The 19,464-nt window shown below is 35.3% G+C and overlaps 1 protein-coding gene across 4 annotated transcripts in view; it reads left to right on the top strand.

Moving 5' to 3' along the window:
- LOC141821205 (histone-lysine N-methyltransferase, H3 lysine-9 specific SUVH4) overlaps window positions 1-19,223 on the top strand; it is an 86,941-nt gene extending 67,718 nt beyond the window's left edge. For 3 of the 4 annotated variants that reach the window (XM_074708598.1, XM_074708600.1, XM_074708597.1), the window contains 5 exons: window positions 11,683-11,842; window positions 13,154-13,259; window positions 13,328-13,510; window positions 16,415-16,633; window positions 18,772-19,223. In XM_074708598.1, the coding sequence (XP_074564699.1) occupies window positions 11,683-11,842; window positions 13,154-13,259; window positions 13,328-13,510; window positions 16,415-16,633; window positions 18,772-18,885 (782 nt within the window). In that variant the 3' untranslated portion in view covers window positions 18,886-19,223. The remainder of the gene's footprint in view (window positions 1-11,682; window positions 11,843-13,153; window positions 13,260-13,327; window positions 13,511-16,414; window positions 16,634-18,771) is intronic. The other variant, XM_074708599.1, reaches the window with a different exon arrangement.
- The last annotated feature ends 241 nt before the right edge of the window (window positions 19,224-19,464 follow it).

Raw genomic sequence — 19,464 nt, 5'->3', positions numbered from 1 at the left:
GTTGCAAGAATGCTACCATGTTTGTAGGTTGTGTTTTATCTCTAAATATGAGTAGTGATGTAGCGGAAACTATCGATTCCGTTGATTCATGCACGAATACTGAAAGTAATCTTTTAAAACCTGTTGATTCGACAAAAGAATATTTGGAAATAAACATCCAAAACTCGAAGTTTTAGGAAAAGAACGACGCAAACGGCGGTCGAAAATATTATTGATTCAAAACTACTTAAAAACAACTAAATAAATTTTTAAATAGACTCAAACTAACCTTGTGAAAGACAAAAATATACCTAAACTCTAACTCGGCAAAACAAAAAAAAAAGACTAAACTTGTTCCGTATCATTATCCCTATGGTAGAGAAAATTCGTTCTCGAATTGCTGACCACATCATTATCAGAAGAATCACCATGGAAAGAAATCAAATGCTTTATATTAAAGACATCAAAAGTCTTCAAATGTCTAGGGAGGCGCAACTTGACGATGATGATCGTGAACAATGATGCTCCACTTGATTTGTTGGCTAGTTGGGTGGAATGCAAAAAAAATCCTTCAAAATTATCCTTGTCTCTACAGTAGAACCCAATGGGCAATTGATAGGTCAATCGCATCTAGAGAAATGTGTCACATCATGCTAAGGTTGATTTATTTTGGACCAAGGACTAAACGAACCTGAAGTAGTATAGGTGCCCAATCTTGTTACTCTTGTTAAAATTGTGATAAAATCTAACAGCAACCTCAATGCAGGCAATTAGAGCTTCACCTCATTCTCCATCTTTAGCACTTGAAACAATATATAAAATCATGGGAAACCTTTGTGTTTTTCATGATCATCTTGTTTGTTGCTAGTGTCAACACTAGAAATTTGATTCGCTTGGCATATTGTTTCAATAATATCTTCATGGCCATGACTGGCAAATGGTACATCAAGAATAATTTTCTCCAAAGTATGATCATGACATCAACTGAGCATTTCATCTATATGACCATGGCAGCAATATCCGGGTAGCATGGACCTTTTGATGTTTTTCCAGTGAGGTTAAAAGCAATTTCTTAGGGAGAACAATTTTAGAACCAATGTTTGTCTCTGTACAACAACACCAGAATAGTTTTCCTCATGGTTCTTTAGACTAGATTGTGTGGAGATTTCCACAACTTAAGAAGAAATGAATGATGCACCTTCACAGAGCTTCATGGTCTCTTTCTCCTTGATTTTGCCATCGACTCCATCTTGGCGCTCATGGTGGCACATAGTCCTCCCCATAAGTTAACATTAGAAGGAAGATAATCAACCTTTGCACCAATTTCAATGTCTGTCTTTGTCTCTTTTAACAAAGCATCGCAATTATCATGAGATGAAGCGAATCTCTTTTAATAAAGCATTGCAATTATCATGAGATGAATCATCTAGAACACTTACTTCATTCTCCGCCTTCTTAGAATATACTTGTATTTCTAGGTAGCGATGGCGGAGGAGATCTACATTGCCAACTTTGGGGTCTCTGATGATGGGGTTGTTCGTTGGGGTTGGATTCTGTTCGGATCTTGCCATGCTCTAGGAGGATCCCATAGAGTAGGATCCTCCTCGTAGTCCTACTACCTTGGTTTTGGAGGTGGACATGGGGACGGACTTATCTCGCGCTTGGAGCCCAAAGTTGCGAGCAAATTTATCAGATGCTTTACGACGCCTACAGGGAGCCTCCTCGTTAAAAATGTCCTCTTCCTCCAATGAGTTTGTCTAGTGATTGTTATTGCATTGGACTAAACTTCCTCTATTCAAGGTTCCCAACATCGCTGCCATCCTCTTTGTTAGTTGATCTACAAATAGGTCAAACTGTCCGTCAACCATCTCTCGAAACTATTGCTCCATATCACAATCCAAAGCGTAGTTGACGCGTTGCTGTCTTTTTGGCGACATGATTACGCAAGTTCAGTTCAACTCTGATACCACCTGATGTAGCGGAAGTTGTCGATTTCATTGATTCATGCACGAATATCGAAAATAATCTTCTAAAATTTGTTAATTTGATAGAAAAATATTCGGAAATAGACATCCAAAACTCGGAGCTTTGGGAAAAGAACGGCGCAAACGATAGTCGAAAATATTATTCATTCAAAATTACCTGAAAAATAACTAAATAGATGTTTAAATAGATTTAAACCCTAACCCTGTGAAAGATGAAAATACCCCTAAACTCTTAACTCGGCAAAATTTAAAAAAAAAGACTAAACTTGTTTGCATCAAGTAGTCATATTTTGTACAACAAATAATTTTACAATTAAGAACAATCAAAGAGTAATAAAGCATATTCCAATAAAATAATTACTCTAGCATGTGACAAATGCAACATGGTATGTACATAGGCATAAAAGTTTAGTAGTCATAGAATGGTAACAAGATTACAAAAGGAGGTGCATAAATAAGAATCGACAAAATCTCACCATGTGAAGTTTCAACTAACTCTATAGCATGGCTAGGCTCAAGCTTTTTGGTGGTTATGTTCGACTCCAAATTAAGGGGAATTATAAACTATCCGCAACCTTTCTTCTAAGGTTCGGATGTAAAATTTCTATTTTTGATATCGCCACAATGGGTATATCCCTAATGAAGCGAATATCTTGGAGGTTGGTTTCTAACTATGTATAAATTGTATTTTAGATTTACCTAGTAGGAAAACTAGGAGAGAAGGCTATTTACTTCTAGGATTAGTTGGGCGAAGCTCGGACACCTAGATTATATATAAAAAAAATAATATGTGAATACATTTTGCAAAACAAAAGTAGAATCTCCAACACTATCATCTATTCAATCCAAAATCCTTTGTTACCTTTTCATTGTTGGTTGACCCCTAGCCTATGGATTTGCCATACAATCAAGGAGGAGGATCCTATCTTGGTTCTGAAGGTCAAGATAACTAGAACATGATTCACAATCAACAATTGCAGCTGGAAAAATGAATAATGTTGCTGTCCTAATCAAATAAAAACAGGGGTTTTAGGGATAACGATGGCAAGGGTAGGAATCTAACTTACCAAGATACAAATTGATCAACAAAGGGAGATGGCTCATGCACAACTGAAGCTTCACTTTTACTGTCATTGACCTATGCCAAAAAAGCAAGAGGGTTAAGACACTTTGCTAATGGAGGAGGGAAAAAAATAATGATCGAGTTACCTCAATCCATACTATTAGTTGTATATATGATACCATATTAGTTGTATATATGATATCATATTAGCTATATATATATAAGTATATATTTGTTAATTATATTAGTTATTAATTTATTTTATTAATTTCCTAATTGTAGATAGTTTCCTAGGATTTAATTTTCTAAGATGGGTTTCTAGTCTTGTATATAAATATACCTCATCTTTTAATAAAGTGATATATTCTTTTTCTACCTTTAGTAACATGGTATCAGAGCATTAGAGATTCGAAATTAGAGTTCCATCCTTGCTGCTGCTACTCTCTTGTTTTCCACATGTCCGCGTGCACATCAACCCGACGAGCTCACGACCCCGCGCTCATCTCGTCGCCCATCAACCGCTGCATCTTGGTCTTCTTTCGGATTCTTCTCTTATTTGACTTCCTTTGGGATAAATTCTTATAGCTAAGAATAAGTCTTCTATTATGATGGATGTGGTACCTATGATGTTTAAAATCACAGATCATAAGTTGAATGTTTCAAACTATTTGGATTGGAGTAAGACTGTTCGTCTTTATATATGGAGTATTGATAAAGATGACTATTTGATTGATGATCCTTCTAAAGATGATTCAAAGCAAACATGACATAAAGAGGATGCTCACTTATACATTCAGATTCGAAATTGTATTGATAGTGAGGTAATTGGTTTGATCAATCATTGTGAATTTGTTAAAGAATTGATGAATTATTTAGAATTTTTGTACTTTGAAAAAGGGAATCTCTCTTGCATGTATGAGGTTTATAAAGCCTTTTACCATGTGAAAAAATAAAATCAGCATTTAATCAATTATTTTATGGTGTTCAAGAATATATATGAGGAACTTAATATGCTACTGTCCTTTAACATCTTTAGCCCTGATATGAAGGTTCAACAACGCTAACGAGAGCAGATGATTATCATGAGCTTCCTCGCTAGTCTATCTCTTGATTTTGAATCTGCTAAGTCACAAGTTCTCTTTGGTTCCAAGGTATCCTCTTTACAAGCTGTATTTAGCCACGTTCTCCATACAGAAAGTATTATACCCATTGCGCTTAGTGGTGCTTTGGTAAGTCGCAATTTTAATTATGTGCTTGGAAGATCAACTAGTCACAGTGGAAATAAAGGAGGAGGCCCACAGGACTTTCATACTCGAACGCCGAATTCTAATGGTGTTGTGTGCAAAGTAAGCCAGGTTATACAAAGTTTGAGTGTAAAAAACTTCAGTACAAAAATCAATAAAAACATGTGGCCTATATTGAATTCACTAATGATTTCTCTGATAAATCAGTTCTTATCTCTGTAGATGAATATGTAAAGTTCTCAGAATATCAGGAATCACTTGAGTCTTTATCTTCCTTTGTCACTGGTATTGCTGATTTAGATAAATACAACGCATGTCTTGTTTCTTCATCCTTTAAATGGGTCATTGATTCTGATGTCACGGATCATATGACAGGTAATTCTAATCTTTTTTCTACTTTTCAATCTAAAGTTAATACTTCTACCATTACTTTAGCTGATGGGTCACCATCTTGTGTTCGTGGGTTTGACACTATCAATACTACCCTTGGCTTCCTCTATCTTTTGCCTTATATTTATCTAATTTATCCTTGAATTTGCTCTCTGTTACCCTACTAATTTGTAATCTTAACTGTTGCATCTTATTTTTTCCTGATCATTATTTATTTTAAAATATTTTGATGAAAAAAATTATTGGTAAGGGACATGAGTCTGGAGGCCTCTACATTCTTAACACATCGCTTCCAAAATCTTTAGTTTGCTCAAGTGTTACTTCTCCTTTCAAGATTCATTGTAGGTTAGGCTATCCATCTCTCCCTTTGCTTAAAAAACTTTGCCCATAATATAGTAAGATATCTTTATTAGATTGTGAGTCGTGTCAGTTTGCAAAATATCAACATCTTAGTTTGAGTCCTAGAGTAAATAAACGTTCTAATATTCTTTTCAAATTAATTCATTATGATATTTAAGGTCCTTGTCCTATTTTTTTCTAACTCTGGATTTAGGTATTTTATTACTTTTGTGAATAATTATTCTCGTGTAACTTGATTATATTTAATGAAAAGTTATTTTGAGTTATTTTCTCTATTTTGTGCATTTTACATTGAGATTAAAACTCAATTCGATGTGTCCATCCGTACCTTACGAAGTAATAATGCCAAAGAAAATATGCTCGGTTTATTTCAATCTTATATGGGTCAGAATGATATGCTTCAGGAAACCTCTTGTGTTGATACTCCAACCCAAAATGGTGTGGTAGAATGTAAGAACATACATCTTCTTGAAACTGTACAAGCCTTTTTATTTCAAATGAATGTTTCTAAAACATTTTGTGTTAATGCAGTTTTATATGTTTTCTTATTAACCTCATGTCATCCTCTGTTCTTCACGGTGAGATTCCTTTCAAAATACTTTTCCTAATAAGCCGCTATTTCTTGTTAACCCTAGGATATTTGATAATACCTGTTTTGTTTGGGATGTTTGTTCACATATCACTAAATTAGACCTCAAGTTTTTGAAGTGTGTGTTTCCTTGGTTATTATCATCTTCAGAAAGGATATAAGTGTTATTGTTCCAATATTAATAAATATCTTATTTCAATTGATGTTATTTTCATAGAAGATGCATCTTATTTTCAGTCTTCATCTATTCCGACTCGTCAAGGGAGGATGATTTATTGGTATATTCTATCAAATCCTCTGCACTCGTCTTAGAATCGGATCCTGTCAAGTCTTCTATTATTCAAGTCTACTCCAGTGTCAACCTCTTGATTCATGTCCTGCACCTCTTCCTTCGTCAATTGATTTAGTCCCGAGCGATAATCTCCCTATTGTGTTATGCAAAGTAAACGCCAGTGTACTTATCATACTTCTTCTTTTGTTTCTTATAACGATCTGTCATCATTTTCTTGTTCTTTTATTGCTTAACTTGACTCTATTTCTATTTCTAAAACTATTCGTGAAGCTATATCTCATCCTAGTTGGTATGATGCAATGATAGAGGAGATGAATGTTTTAGATAATAATGACACTGGAGACTTGGTTGATTTACTTTCAGGGAAAGGGGTTATTGGATGCAAATGAATGTTCACAGTTAAAGTCAATCTAGATGGGTTAATTGCCAGATTGAAAGCATGTCTTGTCACAAAGGACTTTGCTCAGACCTATGGTGTGGACTATTATGACACTTTTTCTCCTGTTACAAAATTGACATTTGTTTAATTGTTTATTTCAATGGCTGCTACTCATCATTAGCCTTTACATCAATTTGATATCAAGAGTGTTTTTCTTCATGGAGATTTTTTGGAGGAAGTGTGTATGGAGCAACCTCCTGATTTTGTTGCTCAAGGCAAGTCAGGGTGAGTTTATCATCTTTGAAAGTCCTTGTATGGTTTGAAATAGAGTTCTCGTGCTAGGTTTGAAAAATTTAGTCAGGTTGTTGAAAATTTTGATATGATGAAAAGTAAATATGATCATTCTATGTTCTATAAGCAATTAGGAGCTGGTATCATTTTGTTAGTTGTGTATGTGGATGACATTATTATCACTAGAAGTGATATTGCGGGAATTTCATCTTTTAAATCTTTTATTTATACTCCGTTTCACACGAAGGACTTGAGGGTGCTAAAGTATTTTTTAAACGTTGAAGTTACAAGGAGTAAAAAAGGTATATTTCTATTTTAGAGAAAATATGTTTTTGATCTATTAACTGGGACAAAAATTGAGGACAAAGCTTTTTAGTGCTCCAATAATTCAGAACATACACCTCATAGGAGATGGGGAATTATTCGAACATCTTGAGAGATCGAAGATTGGTTGGGAACTTGGATTATCTTATTGTAATTCGCCCAGATATTACATATCCGGTTAGTGTTGTCAGTTAGTTTATATCATCTCCAACAATTCATTATTGGACAGCGATAGAGCAAATTTTGTATTACTTGAAAGAGACACCTAGATGAGGTATCATGTATGCAAATCATTAACATATTCATATTGAATGTTTTTCAGATGTAGATTGGACATATTTCAAAATGGATAGAAGATTTACTTCAGGTTATTGAATCTTTATTGGAGGAAATTTAGTCTCTTGAAAGAGTAAGAAGCAAAATGTTGTGTCACGATTCAGTGTAGAATTAGAATATAGGGCTATGACACAGTCTGTATGAGATAATGTAGATATATCCTCTTGACTGAAGTAGGACTTAAGGCTTCAGTACCATCAAAACTGTGGTGTGATGTTCAAGTTGCTTTTCATATTGCATCAAATTCTGTATTTCATGAGCGAACTAAGCACATTGAAATTGATTATCATTTTGTTCGTGAGAAGATTTAATAAAATTTGATTTCTACAGGATATATGAAGACTGATGAACAACTAGCGGACATCTTCATAAAAGTTTTAAATAAGATTTGAATTGATTATTTTTGTAACAAGTTGGGCATGATTAATATTTATACTCCAACTTGAGAGAGTATTTGCTGTATATATGATACCATATTAATTGTATATATATAATACTATATTAGCTATATATATATATATATATACCATTAAATGCTAAAGGAAAAATCTTAAATGACTTAACCATAAGTCAAAAAAATAATAATAATAAATAAAAAAATGGCACTATTATTGTTCCGGGCGCCTAAAACACTTCTGAGCACCTAGAATCTTCTCTCGTGCATCGTGCGCGGAGGATCAGGCGTGGCACTGTTATTGTTCCGGGCGCCTGGAACACTTCTGAGCACCCAGAATCTTCTCTCGTGCACCGCGCACGGAAGATTAGGCGCGCCTGATCCTCCGCACGCGGTGCACGAGAAACGATTCTGGGTGCTCAGAAGTGTTCTAGGTGCCCGGAACAATAACAATGCCATTTTTTGTTTATTATTATTATTATTTTTTACTTATAATTAAGTCATTTAAGATTTTTCTTTTAGCATTTAAAGGTTGTGTTATAGTATTAAGCATAATTTTTTTTAAAATTAAAAAAATTTAGTTGCTCACGGGGTGTGCTAGATAAGAAGTGTTGGATAACAACTCGACATACCTCGTGAGCAATTAAATTTTTTTCGTTTTGAAAATTTTTTTGTGCTTAATACTATAATCTAATTCCTAAACAATAAAGGAAAAATTTTAAATGACTTAATATAAACATAAAATAAAATAAAAAATGACATTGTTATTGTTCCGGGCGCTCGGAATCTTCTGTTGCACACGAGTTGCGCAGGATAAAACACGCAGGGTATCAGAATTGTTTGTGTGTGTATGTGTGTGCGCGTGTGCGCGTGCGCGTGTGTGTGTGTGTTAGCTATTAATTAGTTTTATTAACTTCTTAATTGTAGATAGTTTCCTAAGATGGGTTTAGTTTCCTAAGATGAGTTTCTAGTTTTGTATATAAATATATTTCATCTTTCAATAAATTGATATATTCTTTTTCTACCTCAAATAACACGTACCAAGGAAAAGTCACTAGGGTTGTTGCTTCTCCTGCTAGCTCTTGGCTTTCACAAACTATCGACCAATCTGCAGTTTACTTATAGAGGGAGCAAGCAAGGGCTGCTGGTGGTTGTTGCTTCAAAAGGCCAACACATCAAGGCGAAGAGGAGCATGCGAAGTTGAATGAGGGTCCTGACAGTGTCAAGAGATATAAGGTTAGGAAATCACACTATAGGAAGTTTTATAGATTCAAGTGTGAGGTCAGGGCATCAAGGCCATGTCTTGCGGATGATGCACTAATTGAACTGTCTCTGTTGTGGTGTGAATCCTAAGGAGGAGGCAGCCACTGTGGAGAGGTCTTCATATACAAAAGGAGGACCAAAACTCATGGTGGTAGCTGCCGAGTCTTGTGCACATACAGGCATGGACGGAGTCAGCAGAGAAAGAAATAGGTTGGTCCGGATCAAGGAAAGAAGAAAAGGTTGTGGGATTTAATTGGCATTTTGCAAGAAATGCCTTTTTTGGAAATTACAACTAAGTTATCATTTTGAAAATGGTTATTACAATCTGGCTTATGCTGCCATAATCATGGCATAGGCAATCTGTATCTGGCAAAGAGCAGCAGAGGAGAATATTTGGATTTGTCAAGGAAGCGATGCTAGATCTGGCAGGTCTGAGTTCTCTGCACCAAGGCCAAGCTTTCATGTTCTCCGTGTCTGATTGTATATGTTCCTCAAGTCAGCAGAAGGCAAGACGACTGAGCCTAAACTATGGCATTGGCATTGGTAACATGATCTGGGCAGAAAAACGAGAAGATAGAGGATCAAGAGATTCTGACAGGGACAATGATCTAGGGTGAGTTACAATACATCAGTGCACATGGGCATGTACTGTGAATTGCAAGTTGCAGATTGGATATTGGCTGATGATTGATAGGCAACGTGCAAGAGAATGTAGACTCAACCAATGTTTAAAATATCGAGCCATGCCGGACCGGAACGATACAGTTTCGGTCCCGGACCGGAACGATATAGTTTCGGTACCGTATCATACCGTGCCGGTGTAGTTTCGGTATTTTTAAAATATAAAATATATTAATTAAAATAAAAAATTTAATCTAAATATTTAAAAATAAAAAAAATAAAAGTTTTTGATAATTTTATAGGTTTTAATAAAGCATATTTAAATTATTTTGAACTATAGCTTTGAACTATAGCTAGGAATTGATTATTAAAACCTAATTAAACCCTAAGTTTTAAAAACAAAAAAGAAAAGAAAAATGAGAACAATGCGCAATCAGTACGCGCGACCCGTGCGTGGAGCGTCGCCAGGCCCCGGGCGGGGCCTCCGACGACGTTGTCGGCTCCGGGCAGGGCCTTCGGCGGCGCTACTGGGCTCGGGCGAACCTCCGGCGGCGTCGCCGAGGCTTCGCAACACCTCCGGAGGCGTTCCCCGGCTGGAATGCCAGCGCTATGCCGATGCGGTGCCTCGGCGGAACGAAAATTTTCGCCTGTATCGCTCGATACGGCTCGAAATTTTAATCCTTGGGCTCAACTGTTTTGAATGAGAGGAAATGATAACAGTTGAAGGCAATGAGATGATAGAGACTTCCATAATGTTGCAGTTGAGGCAGTGATGGCATTACTGTCAAAATATATGCAGTGTATGGCTGTATTTTTGAGGGAGGGTTGCTTATGGACTGTTGTAGTCTAAGGTAGCACTTTGTCTATTTGTCTTTGTGTGTATGATGATGGCTTTGTAGTAGCACAATTGCATTGTTCAAAGGGGGCAGGAGTAATGATTCACAAGCTTGAAGGAAATGGGAATTGAATTGGGTTTAGGAGGGGAGGGTTTTTAAATACTGTAACAAATTATAAGTTGAACAAATTTACTGAATGCTTGGTTCAATTCATCTGGGTTCAACTCTTAGCTCAGTCATAAATCTTTCCTATTCGACTTTGATTTGGTCCAGGGTCCAGTCAAAACAGCATGAATTTCTAACCAGCCTAGATCCAATACCCTGAATAAATCAATAATTAGTGAACATTAAATCTGCTCCTAACACAAATATCACAATCAGTGATATAGGATACTAGTTTTGTAATTTGCTGGTTAATCCCATCAACAATGATTAACAAGTAGTCTGGTGCACGAAGCTTCCGCAAATGCAGGGTCTCGAAAAAGGATATATTATACACAATCTTATCCTACATTATAAGAAGTTGTTTTCGCGATGTGAACCCCTGACCACCATGTAACACGGTGGCAACTAAATAATTTTAAACCAACAACGATTAATCAATAGAATTTTAAGCCAAAATATATCTAAGGAAATAAAAGTAACTTTTATAAAATTAGTACAAATTTCTTGTATCAATTTTTGATATGCTTCTCACTGAACTTTCCAATTGGTCAATTAAACTGAAAGTTTTTTTGGGTTTCTCCATATTAAACCAAGCTATAGCAAAATTGAAAATTATGTTTGGTTTGATATTTTTTTAGTTTGAAATGGATAATGTTCTTGCCTAATTATATGACATCAATCATGGTAATCATGTTCATGACAAAATACAGATATAATTAACATGATAGTGCTATGTCAGCAAATGTCAATGAGTATGGAAGAGTGGATGATGACTAGAAGTTTGAACCTTTTTGAACTTCCCTAGTTGAACTCTTGCTCTGCATTTGTTTACTATCTTTGACATTCCTTTTTGGAGGTTTTCGTGACTTTTTTATTGAAGAAAATCACTATGGCTTTGTCATTTAGCCTAGTTCAAAGTCACAAGATCATGAAATATAGCTTTTATCATTGAATTTTCAATGAACCAACTGATATCTTGCTAGTCCTGGTTGATTTCAAGCCTAGCTGCATTCTAGTTGAGCACTCTTTAATTTCTTATTTGTATTGCAATATATTATTGGTTATGCCTGCTCAGGCTCAGATAATCTAAGCAATTATCCTTACTAATTTATAATTGTTCAATGCATCTGTTCATGCATCTTTTCTAACAGTTATGAACTATTAATGCAAGATTTTATATATCAAAAATCTATGCAATTTGCAAACAACTTGAAGCTTCCTTCAAATGCTCGCGGCTGTCAATGCAAAGGGGGTTGCACAAATCCAAGAGCTTGTGCATGTGCTCAGTTAAATGGGAATGATTTCCCATATGTTCAACGAAATGGTGGCAGGTGAGTTTAATGATTCATTAATTGTAGTAAGAGAATCAACATTACATCAAACTCCATTCAAGTTTGTTTTTTCCCCTTGGGTTAACTCCATTTGCTGGATGTATACTTATAATATAACCTCAAATTCCATAATTATTGAACCTTAGATAATTGAATGGATATGCTAGTGTTCAGTGTTCAGATGATTCTGTCTAGATGGAGAAGGTAAACAAAAAGTAGTTGGTGTCTCAACTCCTTTTAAATCTTAAAGTAAATGTGCGTGTCTAAAAAATTAAAACTTATTACACGAGATGATACAATTCAATGACGGGTAGCCATTATCAATTGATACAATGCTTGAAACTGATAACCTATACCAAGCACCTTTCCAGTCTGTAAATCCATAATAAAAATAGAATTAGCAGCAAAGATTATGTGACAGTTTAGTAATTTAGTCGATTTGCTCATAGTTAGCAATAGAATAGAAACTTTGGCAAAATTGACGTGGTTGTATTATTCAGCAAAGAGAAAAGGATATCATTGATAATAACGAATTGATGATTGGAATGGATTGGAGACTATAGTATAGTTTGATTGAGGGACTCAATAGAAAATATATTAATATCCAAAACAATTAGGTGTAGCTCTAACCAATAATAGACTAAGAGAATAATTTGAGGTGGTTTGACCATGATCAAAGGCGACAAATGGATTTTATTGTCAAAAGAGTTGGATTGAATAGATTGGAAGATGTAAGAGGTAAAGAAGACCAAAAAAATCATTTATCAGAAGTGCAGATCAGGAGTGCATGTTGCTTTCACGTAGATTTGCAGAAGATGTTGGAGAAGCGCCACACTGAGTGAACTTTGCTAAAACAGGACGAGGGAAAGGAAGTGAGTCAGGTGTCCCTTCTCTGCCGGTTCAGGAAGTCTGCAGCAGCTTGCAGCACTATGCAGACAATTGTGAAATCAAATAAGGACATGACCAGGCTGATGCACAGGCTAAAATCACAAACACAACAAGAATTTTCTCTGATTCCAAAGTTTCAAAATTTTGCAGAGAACCTTTCCAATCACTTATGCAGGAGGAATGTTAGGAATTCTTAATAGAATGACCCTTCATGTTTGAATTCTTTGTTACTGCTACATAGCTCAGTTGATTTGGGTTTCTTTCACTTTAACAGTGTGCCATTGATTGATCTTTTTCATGTGTCTCACTGGATATTCTGATTTTGGTCATTATTTGAAACGAGCCAAATTGAATTTTTCCAAATTCATTGTTGTTTTCAGGCTATTTTGAAACTACTTTCATTTTCATTTTCCCCCCTTTCAGGCTAATTGAAGCCAAATCTGTTGTCTTTGAATGTGGTCCAAATTGTGGGTGCAACATCAGCTGTGTCAATCGTATATCTCAGCAGGGAATAAAATATCATTTGGAGGTTCTGCCTAATTTCTCAAAGATATTTGTTTTAATTGTTGAATTGCATAACTTATTACTTGTGTATAGGTGTTTCGCACACCTAGCAAAGGGTGGGGAGTTCGATCTTGGGATACTATTCCTTCTGGTGCTCCAATTTGTGAATACATTGGAATCCTTACAAAGACTGATGACATGGACAACATAGCAAACAACAGCTATATTTTTGAGATAGACTGTCTTCAGACAATGAAGGGTCTTGATGGCCGAGAGGTGCCTCTGTTAATACTAGTTTTCAATTTAATTTTATCTTTCCATTTTATTTACATGATGAGCATTTCTATGGGTATCTATATAAAAAGCAAAATTATTATCACATATTGCGTTTTATTTCATGAAAAATGCAATCTTTGTAATGAGGCCTTTCGAACTGAAAACCACTAGCCGCATATGAAAGTTCAGTATGACAATTTTTTCAAAAAATTTAATGGGCACTTAAATGCTTAAACATAACAGATGAATTCCATAATTAGACTAGTCCTACATACCCTAATTTAGTCTGTCACACCCTAGTTTAGTCTTGTTAGTTGAGGGACTAATTTTGATATGGTGAGAAAGCATTTGTATGCATACAAATTGCATGAATGTAGTACATTAATGAGACAATATCTAGTTAGAGAGGACTAAATATGGAAATCAATATTTTTACTTAAAGTTAAGGTATCAAAGTGCACTAGTTCATCTCATCTTGATTTCACCTTCAGCACAAGCTTTGTTTTCCTTCATCATCATGCAAAGCCTCTCCCTTACATAACGTGTGAGATTTTCCCAGCCTTCTCTCCATTATGGTATCCATTTCCGTTGTGAGATTTTCCTCACATCTTCTCATATCCTGGAGAATGTGTGGTTGGAGACCTCAAAATGCTGAACAGTTGAAGCACCCATCAATAATTAGCTTTCATGCTCCATTTGCTCCATTTGACACTGAAGCAAGAGAACACAAACGTAAAAATGCCTATTATTTCTGCTATTGCTACCTGTTAGTGTTAGTTCTAGAGTCAATTATGAGATGATTGACTAAGGGACTTTTTATATCATATTTTATTTATAAAGGCAAAGTTTTAGTTATTATATTACTTCATATTTGTGCCAAATGAATAAATATAATAATGTCATTGGGTAGTAGTTCTAATCTATATCATATCAATTAGTTGAACTGATAGTGAGATAATATAGATAACACTACTCTTAACTATTCTTAGTCAAATATTAATATACAAGGACAATAGTAATACGTTGAGACTAGCATGTAGGTCAATTGATGACTTGATCTCACAAGTCATGGATATGGAATATCACGTTGACACATGAGTATATATTAAAGAATATATACTGAATTGACTCGCTATGAGAAAATTTTATGGATCGCTATATGATTGTCATAAACTTTTTCATAGTGATTATTAGTATGAATAGTTCTTAGATCTGAAGTCACTATGGTTCCCTACATAAGGAGTTGTATATTTTGGTATCGTCAAACGTCACCTGTAACAGAGTGAACTATAAAGTCGATCATTGGGTATGTAATGAATTATCCGGAGGGATGTGAGTGATGTAAATAGGATCTATCTCTCTCATATGATGAGAGTGATATCCGTGGGCCCCTTAATTAAGGACTACTAGAACGCACGAGCATACTCAAATGAGTCAATATGAGATATTGAGCTCATTTGCTTGAGTGAGACTATTCGGGGATCAAGGAACACAAAGATTGATACGAGGATGACACGGTCTATGCTTCATTGATCAATCTTGATATCGAGTATAGAAAGGCAAAGTCATACATTATAATAGACACGGAAAGGTTAGGTTAGATTTTGACTTTCTCGTCACGGTTAGATGTCGCTCATTGTTTTGTCTAAAGTGATTAAGATACATTGCCAACGTTACGAGAACCTATTGAGTCACACACAAAGAACACGATGTTTTAGAGATAAGTTAATTTTAATTTGACTAAAATGTGATTCGAAATTGAATTAATTGAGTTAAACTCAAATGAATCCAATTAGATTATAGGATTGAGTCTAATTCGAGTTAGATTCATTTAGATTAGATTCAACCACTTAATAATGGATAATGTTCATTAAAAGGTTTAATGAAACATTATTAAAGAGGAAGGCCAACAGACATTCTATTCATTGGATAAATAGAAAATGAAGAGTCAAAAAGAATACCAAGAGTTTTTGGTATTCATTGTGATTCATGGGCATTAAGAGGAGGGGAAACTCAAGGGGCAAAGGCCCTTTGTATTCATTGGATGAATATAAAAAAGGCTTCTTGTAATTTTGAATGAGAGTGAGTGTTCATCATCCTTCTTCCTCCTCTCCTTCTTGGCCGAAACACACAAGATGTGTTTTGGTCCTCTTGTCTTGTGAACCATTCTAAGTTGTTAGCACAACTAAGATGGTTCATCTCTAAGATCGAGATCGTGTTCGTGTGGGTACTATTAGACGCATGGTCATTATGATCGTGCAAAGATTCGACGAACCAAGGACTAGTTGGATACGCTAAGGACACGCAACAAAGGTATAGCTCATAGTTAGAATTTAGTACGAATTTTTTGTATGGATCATTGAAAAGAATCCTATTTTCCGCTGCGTATATTGTTATTTTTCGCATAAGAGATCCCAACACTACTATCACCACTGCAGAAGCCAACCTTTTATGTTTTCTTCATCAATTTGCATGTTGGAATTTGGTGCATCTTCAACCTCCACTTCTGTGTTAATACCCATTGTTTCCAAATAGGTGATCTCAATAAAGGCAACTTGCTGTCTTGTTCACCATGGCCTTCTTCCAGACTGTTCTTCCTCAAATCCAGTACCGGATAAGGAGAAAAAATATGAGAAAACAAGCTGATCTCTGTAAATTTTCTGAGATTCTGCTGTTAATTCAACCTCTTAGCAGTATTTACTTTCAATATGTTGCCATTGTCGCTGAGCAAGATAGAAAGCGTCTTTTAGTATTTCTAGAGAAACTTCAATTAATAAAGACAAGTCATTGTTTTCATTATTTTTCTCACATACAATTACATCTTCATTTTTTGTATGGAATTAATCTATGTTAATTTTCCTTTGAATGGAAAATTAGTTATATTAATTGCATCTTTTTATATAGACGCGGCCTGGAGATGTGTCCTCACTCATCAACTTTGATGATAAAAGATCAGAGGTTGTAGAGTATTGCATTGATGCAGGTTCAGTTGGTAATGTTGCTAGATTCATTAACCACAGTTGCCAACCAAATCTGTTTGTTCAGTGTATTCTGAGCTCACACCATGACATGAAAATGGCAAAGGTGATGTTGTTTGCTGCAGATACTATACCGCCATTGGAGGTAATTTCCCTCAAGTTCTATCTTATATGTAATATGACATTGTATATCAGATTTAACATTTCTTTTGATGATAAGTGATGTGGTGTTTGTTTTGTATTAGGGAATTATTGTTTATTTATATACTTATTCCCTTATTTGTTGTCACTCACTTACACCCATCAAAATTAATTATTTATTTATTACCAAATCCCTAATTACCGCTTAAGTAGTATAGAGAGGTCCAGGTCGTCTCTCTTGGACTCAATGACAGGGAGTTGTCCTATCCTAGACTTTTGGTGCGAGGTTTTTATTATTGCATTATTCATTCCTATCTACACTCCAATTATTCACAATTGAATAAACAAATACAAAAGAATCCTAAATATACAAAATAACAAATTGTAATCCCAACAACTTATTCTACGTATCCCAGTAATAATTACATGATATTAACCAAACTCAGCATACAATATACACAATGTCATTCATACAACATGTACAGATCTACAATATAAATTACATCCATACATTATACAATATTAATATACATTATAATACATATAACAATTTCAAAACACATCATTATACAATCTATACACACAACATTAAATATCATACAACAATACACATCATTCATCCTACATAACGATACAACATGAATTTTAAGTCATACAACATGTACAATTTCACACAACTATATACATCATACAATACATACAATATGATTTGTCCATGAACATTAATTCCATTCACAATGCTTCCATTCCATTAATGACACAAATCCAAGTTCCCCTTTGTCAATCATACATAACCGGTTACTCATTCAATTCAACCAACTCAAAACATGAAACATGAACATCACAGCATGCCATTAACCTCCCAAACAACATACAATCCATAATTCATAATACAAGTCCAATATTCAACATGAGTTCCACTCATAAGCACAAATTTATCACACAACCTAGGTTTCACATCATGTCACATCCAATACAAACTAATTTATTCATAAGCATGAATCAATTCACAACACATGAATATATACAATCTGTTCATGACCATTTTATTCAGATCAAAACATTTCAAATCCAAACCGTAAGAGGGGTATTGCTTCCTAATTTCACATGACAAGATCAACCCCTAATTCCACATGTAATGAATCAACAATCAAGTCAAACAAACACTGAAGGGGGCTTTTGATGCAAGAACAGAACAGAGAAATAAAACAGGGATAACAATATGATCAAGGAAAATAGCAGGGATAATCTCTCCCGATTAGCACAGAACCAAGGCTGCATCAAGCAATCGACGACACTCCAAAAGGGGGCAGCGTATCGCACCGGAGCAGGACACCCACGGCGGAAACGAACGGAGGAGCGTGGATCGGGAACTTCCTCTGCCTACTGTCCGGCTGCAACCAGCAAACCAAGTATTAGAAGAACAGAAAAGAAACCCTTACCTTTCACTCTCCGGGGGATGGAAAACGGTCGGAACCGAGGTGGAACGTTCTGCGTTCGCAACCACGTCGGCGGAAACGGTCGGAACCGAGGTGCTACATAATTGATGTTCAAAAAGATTAGAAAACATTATATTTTTCTCAAATCAACAATATGATGGGGTTTGTTCAAAATTATACTATATTTTATTTGAAACAAAGATATAAAATTACCAAGCAAATGAAGGCTACAAAATTCTGAGTGGCAAGATAGTTACATGATTAGAAGGCTATTTTAGTATAACTTATAAGTATGATGTGGGCCTGTTAATACCAGCATTAATGAAGCTGGTAGAAATTTATTTTTGACAATGAATAACATTGGAGGTTGATTAGAAGGCCAACTATTGCATCAATACTTGGAATTTTCAATGAAATAGCTCAAGAAAAACTCATGCATTGGATAAAAGGAGTATGGAGCAATTTAGATTTGAATTTTGATGCCTTCCTTCAATTCTGAAGTTGGAGGGGAATTGTAAGAGTATGTTTAACTGATGATCTAAAGCTTTAGCATGTAAGTATCAATGCTTGTTTCATGGAGTCAGATCTATAGCTTTAGTATGTGTGAAACATTGCTCGTATCATGGAGGTCCTTTTCTCTGTTCAGCATTTGTATGCTTTATGAAAAACTTGTTTAATACTAGTCTTTATTTTCATCCTGCAGGAGCTCACATATGATTATGGCTATGCTTTGGATAGTGTCGTAGGAGCTGATGGGAAAGTTGTTAAGATGCCATGCCATTGTGGAGCGGTCGACTGCAGAAAATGGTTATACTAAATGGTTGGGTGATCATTAGATCGGTGTTAGCTAATTCCTTGAGATGTCTACTGTAACGGTGCCACTAATTTTACATTGGTCAGGGCATTCAAAGTATCTTTGCAGGGACTCTGTTTTTGACGAAAGAGTGCAGTGTGCTATTCTTTCAACTGTAGTCTCTTTAGATATTTTCATGTATTGTAAGTGTTACATGCGTCAAATCTTGAGCATTTTTCATAGCATTATCTCAATTTTTAGTGTATTCTCTTGGGAAAGGATGTATTGTAGACTGCTCCGCATCTGTATGCATTACATTGGAACTACAATGTTTTGAATGAAGATTCCTTTTCCAATTTGAATATGTTTGGCGGTTCCTCTTCTTTTATCTACCTAAAGCTACGGGTTCGTAGTAACAAAGATCATGTAGTTCTGAGTTGGTAAATTGCTCAGGATGGTGCGTTTTGAATTTCATATGAACTGACGGAGGAGTTTGTTCCATTTTACACAATTTTAATTATTTCAACGTATGTAGGCGATTTTGCATTTAGTCAGCAACTTTTTCAGGCGAAGACATGCTTCACTCTAGTTAAATAATATGCA

This window comes from Curcuma longa, chromosome 2 (assembly GCF_044706935.1).
Source record: "Curcuma longa cultivar G26 ecotype Majalengka, Jawa Barat chromosome 2, ITB_CL_G26_1.1, whole genome shotgun sequence".
Lineage (NCBI taxonomy): Eukaryota > Viridiplantae > Streptophyta > Magnoliopsida > Zingiberales > Zingiberaceae > Curcuma > Curcuma longa.
This window is presented reverse-complemented; position numbering and strand designations above follow the sequence as displayed.